The 18,067-nt window shown below is 35.8% G+C and overlaps 1 protein-coding gene across 6 annotated transcripts in view; it reads right to left on the bottom strand.

Annotated features, from left to right (window-relative positions):
• Positions 1 to 346: 346 nt before the first annotated feature.
• The window catches only part of STIM2 (stromal interaction molecule 2), a 147,938-nt gene continuing 130,217 nt past the window's right edge, over positions 347 to 18,067 (bottom strand). For 4 of the 6 annotated variants that reach the window (XM_059164087.1, XM_059164062.1, XM_059164041.1 and 1 more), the window contains 6 exons: positions 16,883 to 17,050; positions 16,595 to 16,618; positions 16,079 to 16,179; positions 15,616 to 15,854; positions 8,866 to 9,139; positions 347 to 4,292 (listed from right to left, as the gene is read on the bottom strand). In XM_059164087.1, the coding sequence (XP_059020070.1) occupies positions 3,815 to 4,292; positions 8,866 to 9,139; positions 15,616 to 15,854; positions 16,079 to 16,179; positions 16,595 to 16,618; positions 16,883 to 17,050 (1,284 nt within the window). In that variant the 3' untranslated portion in view covers positions 347 to 3,814. The remainder of the gene's footprint in view (positions 4,293 to 8,865; positions 9,140 to 15,615; positions 15,855 to 16,078; positions 16,180 to 16,594; positions 16,619 to 16,882; positions 17,051 to 18,067) is intronic. The other 2 variants (XM_059164071.1, XM_059164052.1) reach the window with 1 other exon arrangement.

Below are 18,067 nucleotides of genomic sequence, written 5' to 3' on the forward strand. Positions count from 1 at the left end.
ATCCTCTCCCTATTAGCTCCCATCTCCCCGACGTTTGGTTTATATTCTATCACTGTCCTTATTACAAGGATTTTTGTTGGATCTGTCTCCCCTATTAGATACTGAGGAGTTCCTTTAGGGGAGGTACTGGTCACATTAGTCTCTATACCCACAGAGCTGATGATTGTGATGCTTGGTATGTGATAGGCTATTAAATATTTGTTGAATAAGATTCTAATATTGTCTCTTATCTGTTAAGTTTTTTGGGAAATACCATTTAAGACCTATAAATAGGAGATCATTAAGGCTAAAACATATGTAGGTTCTCTTTTGCTTACTTTTAAAAATAAACATGGAAATACGAATATAATTTTTAAAAAATCACTGTTTTAGTTGGTAAATGAAGAATACAAGAATAGCTACATTTGAAAGACAAAAAACACTAGGACCCCAGGAACATAATGGGCAAAAGACATGAATAGACAATTAACTGAAATGAAAAATACATAACATGAAGAAACTTTCCAACAATACTAGACATTATTTACCAATTAAATTAGCAGTTTTAACCAAATGGTAATTCAGAAAGTTACAGTGTGAAATACTCTGGTATTGGGGGGGGGGGTTATAAACACAGCTATATAAGAAACCTTAAAAAGTTATACTCAAGGTATAAACAAGGTATAGTTTTATATGTAAAACTATGGATGTTTAGATATACATACATATATATTTTCTTTAGGCTTTTCTATTTACTTCTCAAAATATATATTCTCAGGAATCAAAATGTTGATCAGAATTTGTGGTATGACTCAGAAGCTGACACTACCATTTACCAGCTATGTAACATTGAGCACATTATTAATTTTCTGGCTCAGTTTCCTCATCAGTAAAATGATTATTAAAAAAAAAAAAAAAAAGCAAACAAAAAAACCCCACAAAAGCCAGTACCTACCTTACAAGGTAGGTATAAAGATTATATGAGAATATATATTTGAGTTTAGAACTGCACCTAGTACACTGAGTGCTCAATAAATATTAAATCCTAGTATTTTGCATATCAGAGATCAGGAATAGCCTAATGATTAATAAAAGAATAATTAAAAAGGTTATGATAAATCCATATAATGGCATATTATAGTTACTAAAATGCTCATGAAGTTTTTAATGATGTTGGAGAAATGCTTATATTAAGTGAAAAACATGATGTAAAATTAAATACATATATGGTATGTTTTCAATTATGTAAATATATATCAATATAGAGAAAATAATCTGACAGAAAATGAACCAAAACATTAAAAATAGTTATTTGGGGTAGTAGAATTTAACCTGCTTGCTGTTCTTTTTCTTCTTTATACTTTTCTATCATGAGTCATTTTATATAATAAGGAGGGTATTACTTTTAAAATCAGAAAACACCAGTCTTATACAATTAGTAAGGTAACGAATGGATAATTTAAAAACTTATATTAATGCCCAACTCTACACATGGAAATGAAGCAACACAGAAATTATTGTGGCTTTCTACAGCTTAATTATTCTCTGTTGAATTTACAAATATAGAACACTGTACTAACGCCAAGTAAGTACTACCAACATAAAGCAGTAAAAACCCTTTAGTGGAATTTGTTTATACACAAGAACATGAAATTTCATACAAACCATGCATTCCCTTAGACTGCCCACACTATACTTAGGCCAGCCTCTTGCACCCCAGCCCCCATGTGCCGGCGTCCAATGGTTCGGATCCAGAATTCCCTTCTAACACCCAACAGGCAGCGGGCCTTGCTGGGAGCCCCTTGGAGCCCTTCTTTCCTCCTCCCACCCAACTCCCTGCCCCATAGGTCTTTTACCTTTTCTATCTAACAAACTATAAAAGTTCTCATACCTTGTGCAATTTTCAGAGGAAAGAACTACTGTCTGGTTGTAAGAAGGAGAAAGAAGATAAAAATATTTCTTCACTTGGAAGAAACGTTCCAGAATGCTTTTCAATGCTTTACGCACATTACCCCCACTTCCCAACAGCTTTAGTGCCATTGTTCCTCAACTCTTGACCTTTCAGGAGATCATACCTTCTGATTAGACCAAAACACTGTGTTTATTTCAGTTAATCAACTTTTTTGCCTTTACAGCACTGTCTCTTGAATATTTAACTATCTGTGTGTGTGTGTATATAACATATATATTGAATGTATCATATATTGAATATATATATCATTCAACACCTTAAGTTTTTAACAACAGTACTGAAGAGAATAAACTACCACAACTTTTGGACACTTCAGGAAACCCTTCGTATTCTTGATAAAAGTATTTCTAGGAGCACATCTCACATAAACTTCTGATCAGTTGGCATTTTCCTCTAAGCAGGACTGGGTTGGACACTACGTGTTTTAGCCATACTGCTGAAAAGCCATTCTAGCTAATATGTATCCACTGTTCATCCCAATGTCCATCCATACTGCATTAACCAATCATTTATGCCTGAATTTTTAGAAGTAGTTTGGGCGAAAACTCCCAGACGTTATTGGTAATTTTTTTTTTGCCGCTCTATGTGATGATCTTCACAGTAAAAGCTACCCTTAAATAACCTAGAGATTTAACGAACCCCAAACTTTATAAATTAATACAACACAATCTAAATGCACCATAAATTTATATTTGTTAATCTTGATATTAGAACATTTAAACATTTCAAACTACATAAAAATATGACAAACAATATAAAATGGAAAGAAATTTGTTGACAACTTCCAAAACATCACTATTTCTTATAGTGCAATTAAGCAACACAACAGCTCACTTAGCTCTCCAGAAACAGTATAGTGTTTTTAGTGGAGTGTTATCAACAAAAATCAACACAGTCCCACACAATAATGTCTCCAATTTATTATCTTTTCCACAGTACAAATTCTTCACAAACCAAACTTCTTTGCGGTTATTCAAAGTCTGTAAACAAGTGCTTGAATTCCCACGTCCCCAACCTCAGTTTAAGCTTGTGAATGTCAGTCCTTCAATCAAATCTTAACTCTTCCACATGTGTAAGGAAATCAAGCCTTCTCTCCTTAAATTATTTATATTTTATCATACAGCCTGCAATGCAGTAAATCACAGTGAAAGCCCTGGGAAAAACAAAACAACATGATCTTTACAGCAGGACTTGAAACTTTATAATATTAAATGCATTTATAGAAGCTTCCCATAATAAAAGCGTGGGTTTTCATTTCCAGAAATCAAGTCAATTAGAAACCCTAGGTTCTACTTAAAAATCCATTTTGATCTAAAAGTGAAAACAGTCCCCTATCCATAGTCATTTTATAAACTCTATACAGTTTCACTTGCAGAGATTTTTTTTTTTTTTCCAGTCTGGAAAATGGTAGTGCAATTAGTTTTACTTTAAGTCATTTAGTCCAGGATGTAAATAGCTCTGTGGAAAGATAAGAAGATGGTGTGGTAAACAAGAAATTTTTGCAAGCCCATGCTGGCTTACTAGTCCATTAAAGCTTGTAAGTCCATAGTGGCTTTCAACAAAATGTTGTATATACATAACTAATAACAAAGCAGAAATAAATAGGCAGAAATGACGGTAAACTGTCTCATCTCTTAATGATTTTTCAGTATAACTGGCTTGACAAATTGATTATATAGTCATTTAAATAGGCAGACAGTAGACAGTTGCCCCTGGGACAGTCCACTATGACATCCAGTCTGGAAAGCCCCAATGGCGTTACATTCCTAAAATTAAAAAAAAAAAAAATAAGGGGGGGAGTGGAGGACGGGAGATAAAGAGTTTAAAGATGCCACTTCAATAAATTCCATCAAGTCAGCCAGTTCACTTAGATTTCTTCTTAAAAAGGCTTTTAATTTTTGATGGCTTTTTGCTTTTCTCTCCATTATGACAAAGATCGTGCGGGATGCTGCTTATCCTGGCAACATGTGGGGCTTCCTGAACTGGCTTACTGTCGTTGCCAGCAGAGGAACAGGACGTGTGGCGAGGTTTAGGCACCGGGATGCCACTAGAAAGCTGGTTCATGCTACAGGACTTCTCCAAGATGCCATTGTACACTTTGCTGGCAGGACTGAAGATCATACTCTTCGTTTCTGTCAGACCTACACAATCTGGAGAACCCCGAGAGATATCTGCAGTTATGGGTGAATCTCCTCGGGATGAATCCTCTAGAGAGAGCTCATCTCTTGATATCTTTCGAGGAGACAATGTTTGGTATATCTCAAGGCTTGAAGGAGGAGACTGTTTCCTTCCAATGGAAGAATTTAAGGAGTCACATTCTGAGGCCGTGTCTGGCACTTCCCTGGATGAGACAGAGACAAAGGTAACATTTTAAATCAGTATTTTCTAACACTACCAGCAGACATGCTAACTAATTCTAACTAAAACAACTTCTATTTTTAATCCATCAAAATGTAAAAAGGGAAAAATACTAAAAGTCCATACATATGCTGACAAAATTAGATTACTATTTTAAATAATAAACTTAGCAAAACTCAATGTTTAATATGTAACATACACTATAACAATGAAATCTTTCAATTTAAGAAACATAACTCATGCTACATCTTTCTTCAATTGTCAGAGAAATGAAAATGTTTAAAGTTCACAGTTTTTTTTTTAAATCTCAGCTACTTTGGTGTTTTGTTTCAACACCGAGTATTTTTCTTTCTAAATCATAGCTGACATTACATATTTTAAAAGATGAACTTTAGTCATGGTCTCTCCTTTTCCTACTTAGTTATTGAACTGATGAAATTTAGCTTCCTGAGGAAGGAAAAAAGGAATATAGTTAAGCTAAAATGTAAGATCTCCCAAGTTTAGAAACAGGAGAAGGAAGCTGACGTACAACTGGGGGCAGGGGAGTGGGAGTGAAGGGAGGCAAAAGTCAGTGATGTTACCTGATTTTTTAAGAAGTAGACAGTCAATATATGCTCACAAGTTTATTTCCTTTTGATTCCCCCCTTCTCCACGTAAAGAGAGAAGAAAAATAAGAAGGATAATAAAGTTCACAACCTCAAGGCCAAAAAACAGTAGATACTATTAGCCATTCCTGCAAAATATCCCTCAAATCCAACACTTGTCACTCCCCCACTGCTACCATCCCTATTCCTGAACTACTGTGAAGTCACCTCAGTGACTGCAAGGGCTTCCTAACTGATCTCCCTGCTTCCCTTCTTGTTCCTCCTTCTTAGCTACTGCTCTACACAGATGCAAAGGGGTTTTTAAAAACCGAGTGCATCATTCATTTACTTGCTCAAACCTTTCCAATGCTTCCTCCCCTAGTCAGGCTAAAAATCCAAAAACTGTGCCCAAGTCCACAGAGCCCAGTACAATCAGGACCACGGCTATGGCTCCAGCTGCAGGCCCCAGCACTCTGTCTTATTACACTATGCCTCCCTCTTTGTTCTCCCCAAGATGCCAATCCCATGACTCCCACGGGGCTACGCACTTGCTGTTCCCTCTGCCTATTTTCCTTCCCTCCATCTCTACAGGGCTTAATGCCCCAGGTCATTCAGGTCACTGCTCAACTGCTCTCTCTCTAGAGATAAATCCCTTGGCACTCTGTCAAAACAGTATTCTCTTTTTATCGGACTTTAGTTAGCATCCCAGAATATCCCACTACTTCAAAAGGTATTTTATATTAACTTGTTATAGTCACTTTCTCCAGAAGAAAGAAAATGAGGACAGGAAATCTTACTAACTTCTGTATTCTCTGCACTGGAATGGTGAGAGGCAGGTTCACAGTGGGTATTTAATGAGTATGTGATGAACGAATGAATGAATGAAACAGATGAAAGCAAAGAAAAAGAGAAAAGACCTTGGATAATAGAGATCATGTCTTACTTATTTTTGTATGTACCACATGGGATTCAAATACTGTTCACTCTATGAAAGAAATGATTAAGAAATAAAAAGTAGAGTTAAGATAAAAAGTAACTGGCAGAAGAAACACGGTAGGAGAAGGAAGAGAGCTGAAGACCGAAGAAAAAGGCAAGGACACATATGATCATAATCCACCAGCCAGAACGAGGCCAGAACCTTGTCTCACTTGTTATTAGCAAGTGCACAGCATACAGCAAGGACCTAAGTTCATATTTATAGAATAAATGAACTGAATGATCTCTCACCTCAGATGACCTGTGATTACTATCATTACTCACGCAGTGATATTACTTCTGATTTGCATTTCATGTTAATACCCCATTTTAGATCTGTATCTTACTCAAAGTATTTAATCACTTCTCTGTACTTCACTCACACATGTATAGGCAGATTGTTTCTATTACACTTCAAGCTCTCAGAAGGTACCAAATCCCCTGGGCAAATAAAGACTTAAATGATGATTTCATGTAATACAGTTACATGTGCTGCATCATTTTTAAATGCTTTTACAATATGATAATGGAGATGCTAACAGAGGACAAGAGGAAGTTTAGGTAAGAAGAAATGACTCAGCAGTTGGTTACTGGTAAGGACTTTTCTGTTAGCTTCTTTTGGAGTTGGGCATCCATTAACTGTATAGCATAGATCACTGTTCCTGAAGCTGTCCAAGTCCTAGAGCCAGAAGATGATTTAAGTTACAATTTTATAAATTTACTTTCTACTCTGCTATGTGGTTTGGCTGCTTTGTGTGTGAAGTTCTAAGCTAGGTTAAAAATGTTTCAAAAACAGTCTCTAAAATCTAAATAGTATGTGAAAAGAATACTGATCTAAGGTCGGACTCCTAGATTCCAGTACTGGTCCTGCCATTAATCAGCCGCACAACCTTGGGCAAATCACTTAAATTAACCAGGTCTCAATTTTCTTGTCAGAGTATTTGATTAATCTCTAAAATTATTCCTCATTCTAACATCCTTATTCCAAAACAAATAATAATCTGAAGTGTTGCTACTTCCACAGAACTAGTGATATTTGGGGTATAAGGTACAGTATAATCTCTGACTCTTAAAGTGTCCCATTTTTTCTAGAGCATATATTCTTTGGAATACTGGACCTGATGTGTACTATTTATGTTATTTTTCTATTTCTTTTTTTCTCACTGTGAGGTATAGGTGAATTCATGTCAGTTTAATGCCTATATAACAAGACTCAAGTCAAGGTAAGATTTAAATGAGGGTATATGCACATAATGCATAGAACATAAAAGATCAGTAAATAGTAAATGTTATTACTATTACTAATGGTAAATGTCATTACCATTACTATTACTACCACTATTACTATATTACTATTTTGTAAGGATTCTAGTGGTTCATCATGTAAACATATAAGAGACTAAATGAGGAAAAGTCTTCTGCAGCTAAATTCTCTATTTATGAGCTAGCTGTCAATTTCCAACACTATTAGTTGAAATGAAAACTAAACATTTCCACAAATGCAGAGATTCTACTGGATAGCAGCACTCTAGAGTCTTCCTATTAATTTCCATAAGCCACACAAAATTGGTTCTGTCCCTAATGCCATCCTGTGGGTGATGATAGTTATACTGCAAAGGTTATACAAAAAGCTAATCAGAAAGTGCTACCCAAGCAAAGCTGCACCAAATTCTCCAACTGTAACAAGGACACAAACCTTGGACCTTCTCCTCGGGAATATTCTCTCATAAAATCTACTTTCACTTATAGATAAAAACAAACATGTATGAAAATTATTATTTGATGATGATGTAAAAAAAAAAGAATCACATGATAAAGAGAAGCCACAAAGGATCACTGAGAGCATCGAGCCCCCTCCCTTTAATTTTGTTTCTCACGTAGGGACAGGAAGACTTCAGAGCTGCATAGCGATAATGTGTGAGCAAAGTCAGAAACTGGCATTGGTTTTCCTGTCACTTTATATCCCACCACTCCTAAAGAGAGATGTGGTTTGGAAGGAGATATCCTTAGTTGCAACGGGTCTCATGGAGCATGATGGTCCTCAAGCTGGACTAGAACAAACTGCTGCTATACCCATTCTATACAAATTCTTACATTTTCTTTTATCTTTGGCCATTTGATATTTCCTGTTTGCTAGTAAGTACTAGCATATAACAGAAAAAAAATCACTGAGTGGCAATAAATATTTTAAAAATTCAGTCATATTTAATGTTTCTTTGTGTATATTTAACTTTATGCCTTTGTGTTTTATAATAAAACTATTTGTAAGACAATTCTGTGTTCTGAGACTTGAGTCAGTTGTGTGCAGTGGTCTCTAAGCAGTTGCATGTCAAGATATCTACACTGTCTATGGTGGGCAGAATGCTAAGATGGTCCCTAAATCTCTAGTCTTCATGTAAACACATATATTCTTCCAGTTATTCCATCAAACACTAATAGAGGTGCTGCAGAAGGGATTCTGCAGATGTAATTGGAGCCCCAAACTAGTCTATCTTAATATACAGAAATTATTATCCAAGTGAGTCTTTTAAATTGGGTCCAGAGATTAGAGACAGGGCAAGTCAGAGATACCAAGGAAAGAGGGGACTTGACAGAAGGGATAGCTTCTGTTGTGTGCTTTGAAGATGGAGCCCCCCCCACCCCCGCTAACAGCAAGCATGGGAACAGGACCTCAGGGCTATAATCACAAGAACTGAATTCTGTCACAACCAAATGAGCTCTGAAGTGGCCCTCCAGTCTCCAGAGAAGAATAAGGCCTGGCAAACACCTTGATGTTAGCCTTGTGAGACCCTGTGCAGAAAACCCAGCCACACCAAGCTTGGACTTTGACATGCAGAACTAAGAGCTAATAAAGGGATGTTGCTTGAAGCCACTAAGTTTATGGTAATTCATGAGGCAGCAACAGAAACCGAATCCAAAGTGTCGCTCCTCCCCATCCCAGGCCCACCTCCCATCCACCCCACCCAACATATACTGCAGTTGGTTCACTGCCAATACCATTGCTTTTCAGCAGAGAAGTAAATGGCCTCCTCCTCCTCCTCATTTCGATAAAGGACGGGACAACTTGACACTGACAGGATATCAGGGTCAGGGGAAGGCAAGGAGTGCTGCGGGTGCTGGGGGTGGTGGGGGTGCCGGGTGTGGGCCTGGTGCGGCGTGTGAGGGGGGAGCTGGGCACGAGGACACTGCGGCGAGGCTGGCACGATGCTGCGACGGGAACGGCACAGGCTGCTGCTTCGGGCGAGCGACCCCGCGGGCTTGGCCATGGTCCCTGAAAACAAGCAGAAACACACAAACGGGCTCATGAGACCAGTGTCGCTTCGAGGCACAGCACAGACACACATGTCAGGGTCCTGCCTCCACTAACAGGTCACATCACCATGGAGCCAGCACTCACTGGAGTAACTGCACTATGGTCACCACCTCTACCACCTGGACTGCTTCCCAGGAAGGTGAAGAAATACAAAAACAATAGAATAAAAATGAAAACAGGTCTAGAAAATAAACAGAAGAAAACATAAACCCATGAGCCTCTAACATTACATATGACATTACTAACTACACAGGCTTGAAAATTTGCTCATGATGATAAATCCTTACATTTAAAAATCAATACAGTACGTGTACTCTGTAGCAAAACTTTGTGTGAATTTTACCATTAAAAGAAGAAAACTATCAGTTAAAAAATATAGGTTGAGATTATCTCTTGAGATAGCGTGACTTGTCTGAACTTGAAGTTTTATTGTTTTCATGTTTCAAGTTTCAATTTAAATTCTAGTTAGTTGGGGTGCCTGGATGGCTCAGTGGGTTAAAGCCTCTGCCTTCGGTTCAGGTCATGATCCCAGGGTCCTGGGATTGGGCCCCGCATCGGGCTCTCTGCTCAGCAGGGAGCCTGCTTCCTCCTCTCTCTCTCTCTGCCTGCCTCTCTGCCTGCTTGTGATCTTTGTCTGTCAAATAAATAAATAAAATCTTTGAATGAATAAATAAATAAATTCTAGTTAGTTAACATATGGTGTGATATGGTTTCATATTATAACAGAATTTAGTGATTCATCACTTATATACAATACCCAGTACTCATCACAAGGGCACTCCCTAATTCCCGTCACCCATTTAGCCCATTCCTTACCCATCTCCCTCCATCAGTCCCCAGTTTGTTCTCTATCATTAAGGGTCTTTTATGGTTTGCCTGCTCTAAGAAATTTTAAATCAAGTCATTGAAATACTGTCTCCTAGCCAGTAAGGCAAAGATCTGACCAAAACTTGTTTCCTGAACACTGATTACTATGGAGCTAACTAGAAATCTTAAGATAATCTTGTTTCTGCTACCAGTCTCATGCAGGTAGAAAACTTCGGCTGCAGCACCAGAACATCACACTGGTGGCCTTCTCACACTCCAACATTCTATAAACCCTCATACCTACATCTTTTTATAAAAATGTGTTCCTTTTGAAACTCACACTATTAAGCTGTGTGAATCTACCACCTCTACTCCAGTCATCACTTCCCAGCCATTCCCTTACCAATCAAGCCAACCTATCATTAAACTTGAGCAATCTCATTTAAAAATAAGACCTTCCGACACCTTAACTCATCATGGTTCCCCCCATCTCAAAACATCTATGCCGTCACTCACTCTTCAAGTCTGTCTTGCTGTCTTGAGATCACTGCTCCATTTTTGATATTGTAAGTCAAGACAGACAATTGAGATTCTGACCACGTTTCTACCTTTCTAGTTCACACATTCTGCTCCTTCCACTTTTTCCTATTCTCGACCCCAAGTTCAAGCACCTTACTCTACTGATTAGGGCTTCTGTTAGCTTTATATTCAACTTCTTTCCCAATAGTATTTAAAAATCAATGCTGAACAATAAACCTAAAAAACAAACCGATAAACAACAGCAGCAACAAAAAACCCTCCTCTGTCTTCACTCTGTTTTTCAATTGACATAACCTCTCTCCCCTTTTATGAAGAATTTTATCTGTTACTTTCTCCACTACTTCACCTTAACTCACTCATCAAAGAAAGTAGGAAGTGCTCACATATAGTTTGCTGCAACTGTTCTCAACAAAGTCATAATCTACTTCCTTGTTGCTAAATTCAACAGATAGCTCAACTCTTCCCTGACATTTGACCAGCACCTGACACTGACTATTATTTTGTCCTTCCCTTGACTTCTCAAAGCACATTCACACACTGCGCTGCTTTTATATAACAGAATAAAGAAAAATAATATAAGTTATCTCCTCAAATTAAGCAGGAAAAAATTTGGTAAAATTTAACAGCCAATGATTTAAAAGAAGAATCATTCTTAGCAAAATAGGAATAAAATTTCCTTAACTTAAAAGCAATCTACCAAAAACACAGAGCAAACAATAATTTAATAAATAAAAATCACATTTCATGATAAAATACTGGGAGTATTCTCTTTGAAATCAGAAATGGCAATCATTATTGCCTACAATCACGGCTTTTATTCAACATTTTTTTAAAAAAGATTTTTATTTATTTATTGACAGACAGAGATCACAAGTAGGCAGAGAGGCAGGCAGAGAGAGAGAGAGAGGGAAGCAGGCTCCCCGCTGAGCAGAGTGCCTGATGAGGGGCTCGATCCCAGAACCCTGGGATCATGACCTGGGCCGAAGGCAGAGGCTTAACCCACTGAGCCACCCAGGTGCCTCTATGCAACATTTTATTGAAGGTCTTAGGGAGAGAAAAGGGAGGGAAGAAGGCATTAGGACTGAAAAGAGAAAAAAACAACTTATTATTATTGCATAAACAAAAAAATCCAAAAGACTCCTGAGAGAATTTAGTATTTCTGTATGTAACATCAGCTTAGCAAAATCAATAGCAGTTCCCTTTACATCGGCAACAAGCAAAAAAAATTTTTTAAAGAAAAGTAACGTGTAACTACAAACAACAATAACAAAACAAAACAAAAAACACTATGGGGTATCCAAAAATTAATCTTTTTTAAAAAGATGTGCAAGAAGAGTACAGAGAAAAATTTAAATTTTAAAGATGTAAAAGCAGATCCTAGTAAATGAAACTTATAAATAATAACTGTCCCCAAATCAATAAATTCAAAGAAATTCCAATAAAATCTCAATGGATCTTCATAAGTGAATCCCTAAGAATCATATTGGCCTAAACAGCAATTGTGAATTTGAATAATAAAGGAAAATGCAGACCTATCAACCCTCAACACTTACTATAAACTATAAAATAGCAACTAAAGCAGAATGGAACCAGTGGAACAGAACTGAGAGCCTGGATGCACATGTGCACCAATGGAGAGAAGTGGGATTACAAACCGGTAGGGACAGACCAGGAATGAGGCTGGGACAACTGTTTGTCCATACATCAGAGATGTATTTAGATTCCTCTCTCACAATACAAACAAAAATAACTTCCAGGTAGATTAAAAGACTAAAGGATTAAAGCAAATCTGAAACTTTTAAGAGAGCAAATCTGTTATCTTCTGAAAAAGATGTAAAAAGCACAAATCAGTTTCATAAATTTGTCACTGGAAACGTATTTTAAAAACCCCTACGGTTATAAAAGAAATAAATAATACAGCTGAGTAACAAAGAAAAGCCAAAGCCTAAAAGCTATCTGCAACCATCAAAGAGCTGGAAAATATTAAGACAAATTCTCCTGGATCAATAAGGAATCTTGGGAGAGATTCCACAGTAGGAACAAACAACTTAGAAAGGAAGAAATCTGAATACAAACACCATTAAATGAACTGGAAATTAATCTCAGTAGTCATCAAGGAAATAAAAATTTTAATCACTCTATGGTATACCACAGCCATTCAAGTTACAAAACAAATAAATCAGATCATTCTAAGTATTGATGAGGATATGGGCAGACAAGCACTATTATAAAGGTGGGTGTAAAAATGAACAATTATTTTGAGAGCAACCTTGCAATGACTAGGAACAGCAGCCCTCCAAAGGACTAAAAGTGATCCATTTTCTAGGTGTCTACTCAGAGAAACTCTCAAAATTATGCACAAAAAGATAAAGGTAAGGATGCTCGCTGCAGTATTGTAAAGGCAAAAAAGTACAAAGAGCCTACCTCAGTAGAAAAATGGGTTAATAAACTGTGGTTTGTGATTATAATGAATAGATACACTGTCATTAACTCATAATAAACAGTTACAGTGATTCTTAATAAAGCTGTATATGAACATGGAAAATTTACAACATACATGTGAGCAAAAAGAACTGCAAAACATTACCTAGAGTTTGATAATTTATGTAAATTTTTAAACAACTGTATCTATTACTTATAGGTACATCTGCAAGTAATAAAAGTACAACAGGCCTTAGAATGGTATACAACTTGAGAAGAGTGGGAAGGGGAGGCCATGTGTTTTAGCTATATGTATAGCAGTTTATTTCAGAAAAAGGGATGAATAGAGCAAAAATGTTAAAATCGTTTATCTTTAGTAGGTGGGCATTTAATTTTCAGTACTTTTAAGTACATCTGAATGACTTTATAATAAGAAATTTTAAGTAAATTGGTACCACATTTCCCACTATGAATATTTAGCAGATACTATAAAAGTAAGAGGAAAAAACTATGATCTCTTTTCCTACCCATAAAGAGCTAAATTTGATAATATTTTCCCTGTCTTTTTTCTTCACACATAATTAAACATAGACAATATTATTTTGTGTATAGTTTCACAATCTTTTACTTTGCTCTTAATATACCACTGGTATGTTTCCTTGCCACTATTTCACACTTAGACAATTTACACATACCCACGGTACAAATTTAAAACTTCTCAGAGGGTACAAAATAAAGAGGCCTTCATCGTACTCTAAGCTCTAGTCTGACTGCCAGGAGTTTCCCATTTATCAGCTCTAGAAATTATGCTTTCATAACTAGGCAGAGTGGAGTATCACTGCTGTGCCACTGGGTGGAGGCAGAGCTCTCAAAGTGTAATCTTAGGCAAGAGTTTTTTTCACAGATAATAAATTTGGTCACAGAACTTCTAAATCATCAAACTAAAAATCAACTCATACTTTTTTCATATTTTAAATTTCTCTGTATATCACAGTCACTGAAAACCTAAGACAACTATTCACATATAGATGTTTTGATCCATCGAAAAGAACTTTTAAAAAAGGAAAGAAAAAAAAAACTAGTTAACTTAGGGAAAACATCTTCATGTATACTGATACTGAATAATTATGGATTCTAAGGAGAAGCTGTTATTTTTAAAAGCTATAGTTTTCAAACAAAATCATACACTTATGAATCAGTGTAGCATTTGGCAAGCTTAAGGGCATATAATTCAAATAAAGACAAGACAATATTCAAAGAGCAGAGCTGGTCCAGATACAGGTATAACTTTGCACTGGAACTACTTCACAGCACAGAACAAGTGAGATGAGCAAGGTCACATATTCCAGGGTTTACAGCATTTATTATCTGTCCTGTCTTCTCTATTGTGTTAAGAGTTTAGTGCCTCCCCAGTTGACTTGCGTTACCTCTCTATCATTAAACCAGAGAGAGCCACAGAAATGAACACAAATGCATAGTCATTCACTATTTATTTGTAAATTTAGGGCTTTATTTCCTAAAATTGTTCTAAAAATTAGAACCCTTTGTAAATCATAACATCAGGAAAAATGTAACAATTGGATAAAAAAATTCAAACTGAAAAATGTTCATATATCATGATTGATTGTCTTAAAACAAGAATTTCTATTTAAGTTTTCAACCAATTAGTGATTAAAGTCTGCTTTCTATTCTTTGGAATCTTGTTTTATCTATAGTTCCCAAAAGGTCACAAAGACTGGGAAAGTTATTCAGGCAGGCAATAACAAGGATGAAAAGTTTTTCAAATGATTTCTAATATAAGAACATACCATTTTAAATTCAACTCTCTAAAACTTTGCAAAAATTCCATATATTAATAAATTCTAAAAATGATTAAAATCTAAAATATCTGAATTTAACCTTCCTACTAAAACATATTCCTAGCAGTGTAAAAATTCAAAGAATATTTATGTTTAATTTTTACATATTTTATAGTTATGCTTTACATTTATTTATTTTTACATACTGTTTTTACATATTTTACATTTCTGTTTATGTTTTATGTTTATAGCATAAACAAGGCAACATACAAAAACTGTACATTTTAAAACCACCTTTGAGAGGAATTCCATTTTCTAGCAACAACAAAAAAAATGTTCTTCTAAACGTAAGCACAGTTTAAGTCTGCTTAAAAGTAAACTGAGCCAGTGCAACAAGAGTAAAAAATATAGCAGGATAAACTCTTTAAATAAAAGGATAGAGAACTGGAAAAGCAAAACAGAAAACCCCATGCCCACTGGGAATGGTAATGCAATTTCAAATAAATCACAGACCAGCCCAAAGTCACACAGTTGGTTAGTCAGTGGTACCAAGATCTTCCCCTAATTTTTACTTTCTACTATAGATTAAGCTGTCATTTGAAAGAATATTTACCCTCAAAGCTCAGCACTTCATTCATACAATATTTAGCATGTATGATGCACTACTCTATGTATATATGTATATAGATACACACCTGATTATTCTCACATAGTAAAGAGAAATTATTAACCACAAAAGGAAAAAAAAGAAAATGATGAATGAACAAATTTTTCATCATAGGTTTCAAAGTCAATGATTCATAAAACGCATGGTAGAAAGTTACCTGAAAACCCGTATAAACTCTCTTTTTTGAACTCATCACTTACCAGGAAACTGTGACACTATTGGGGGTGTATCTTCGTCTAAATCATCAACTCCTCCAGCAATTGGATAGGGTGGAATGGAGACTCTGGGCATCACCACCCAGCTGTGATCAGAATACAGGGAAGAGGTCAAGCTGGGGAGTCCCGAGTTATGGGCTATCTGAAAGCCACAGATCTTCTCAATCTGCTGCCAGCGAAAAAGTCGTTCCCGTAAACAAGTTGTCAACTCAGAGAGCGCTTTCCTGAAAAAGCCAATGTAGTAATTACTTGTTGCATCAAAGAATCTTTAATATGGCACTAAACAGGGCAACTACATGAACAGACAGTGACAATTACCCATTCTTAAAATTAGTATAGGTTATGTAATTACACATGCTTAAATGACAAGTTAACTTATGTAAACTGTTTATAAATTACACATTTCAACATAATACAGGTAAACTGATAGCTAAAATAACATTCTTACTTTGCTTCCAGAATTTTGTGATCTACCTCATCTAGGGAGGAGCTATGTGCAACATGCAGAGTCCCAAAGACTGTGCTTCTTTTCTTTTTAATTTTCTCTGCCTAGAAACCCAAGGAGACAAAAAAATAAGGGTAGGTTTGGAAAAAACACACACATATTAATGAAGTTTGTTTTGAAAATATTAATAATCATAAAATCAGTGGAGAATTATATTAGCCAAAATAAAGCCCTAATTTCCAAAAAAGAAAACAGATGAGGAAGAAAGCATGCTTTCTTAAGCGAATAAATACAATTCAAAACTTTATTCTGGAGAACTTTTCTCTTATTCTGAGGGTTCAGAAAATCCTAATGTTCTATCAAAACTAACAAAATAACATTAATCATACCCTACTGCAATGAGGTGTTAGTGAGTGAACTGAGCTTTTTTTTTTTTTTTTGCTAAAAATCAGATTAAAACTTAATGTCATTTCACACAATTTAATAAGAGTCAGACATTAATTTCTAGTAACTACTAACCTGAATCAGATATGATGCAGCAACCTAGAGAAGAAAAGCTCTGTATAAAACATTTATGATAATGATAATAGGGATGATTTTTAAACGACACTAAGGTCATTCTAAAAGTTATATACTGCTCTAAATAAGGTAATTTTACTCTACGGCCTATGACTACAAGAGTCAATTTATGCAGTAAGTTCCAATTCACAAAAAGAAGCTACAACAATAAAATTTTATTCAGATCTTTGTAACCCAATTGGTTAATCTCTTTAGAAATTTATTAAATTATGAAATATAATAGAGTACCTCATCCTTAGCAATAGCTAATTGCATCTCAGCATTTTGTCTTTTAATATTGTAGTACTGAACTTCTACTTCATGTGTTAACTGAAGCCATTTCTGAAGTGCATCTGGAACAGACCAGCTGCTTCGGAGTTCAAATTCTTTTTCAGCCTTTTTTAGAGCCATTCGAACCTGGAAAGGAGGGAGAAGGAAAAGAGGAGGGGGAAGAGGAAATGGAAGGGATGAGGAGAGAAAGAGGAAGAGAAGGTTGGAGGGAAGATGGAGATGGAGAGAATAAGAGAAAGAAATTTATTTTTTTAAGAAAATATTTAAATTAAGATACATCTTAAGAAATTAAGATTTTACCAAAATTAAAAGAAAATGCAATTTTAATTATGCTCTTTGTAAACATCTTTTTAAAATCACAAAGTATAAAAATATATTCCTAACATAAAAACTAGAGCTGAAGTTTTTAAGTGCATCTTAACCCACTAAACAAAGTTGTAAAGCCAAAGGGTAGAAAGGGCTTACATATATCTTAAGTTGCATTATTTCGTTTTTATATTTTATGATAGCCAGACTCAAGGGACAGAAGAAAATTTCAGACACATACCAAACTAAAATGGATTACATTCTTCTTATAGTGTATTTTTGTTTAGGGTATAGAATATAAGAAGTATCCAAAATACAGTGGATACCTGCCCTACTACCCCTTCTATTGTTCCCAGGAGACACTACCGAAAGCCATACATTCACTATTCACTATACATTCACTTCTTAAAGTAATGATACCGGGTTTTTTTTTACAGTTTTCATGACATCTGCTTTACGGTTAGTTATTTCTCACGGTTATCATAAGCACATCTGTCTGTTACAGTCTGTTTAACCGACTTCTATTTCATTTGCTGCTTCTGACATACAAGAAGGTAGATAAATCAGCATTTGCAGACCATGTGTAAATTTCAAGAAAACAGATTCTGAGTGAGACTCTACTTGATTTTTCCATGAGAAACTATGCACAGGTTTCACTGTCAGGATGTCGAAGTCTTCCTTCGAGCTGCCCTTTACGGGAGCCGGACAATAAACAGTTACAAAACTAAAATGCCGACTGCATTAGTTGGAATAAAATGCTAAGGGAAAAACTCTTAAAGAAAGCCTAAGAAAAGAACTAAGAAAAAAGAGACAATCCATTCTAAGGAAGATTCACTT

Source organism: Mustela lutreola, chromosome 1 (assembly GCF_030435805.1).
Source record: "Mustela lutreola isolate mMusLut2 chromosome 1, mMusLut2.pri, whole genome shotgun sequence".
Classification (NCBI taxonomy): domain Eukaryota; kingdom Metazoa; phylum Chordata; class Mammalia; order Carnivora; family Mustelidae; genus Mustela; species Mustela lutreola.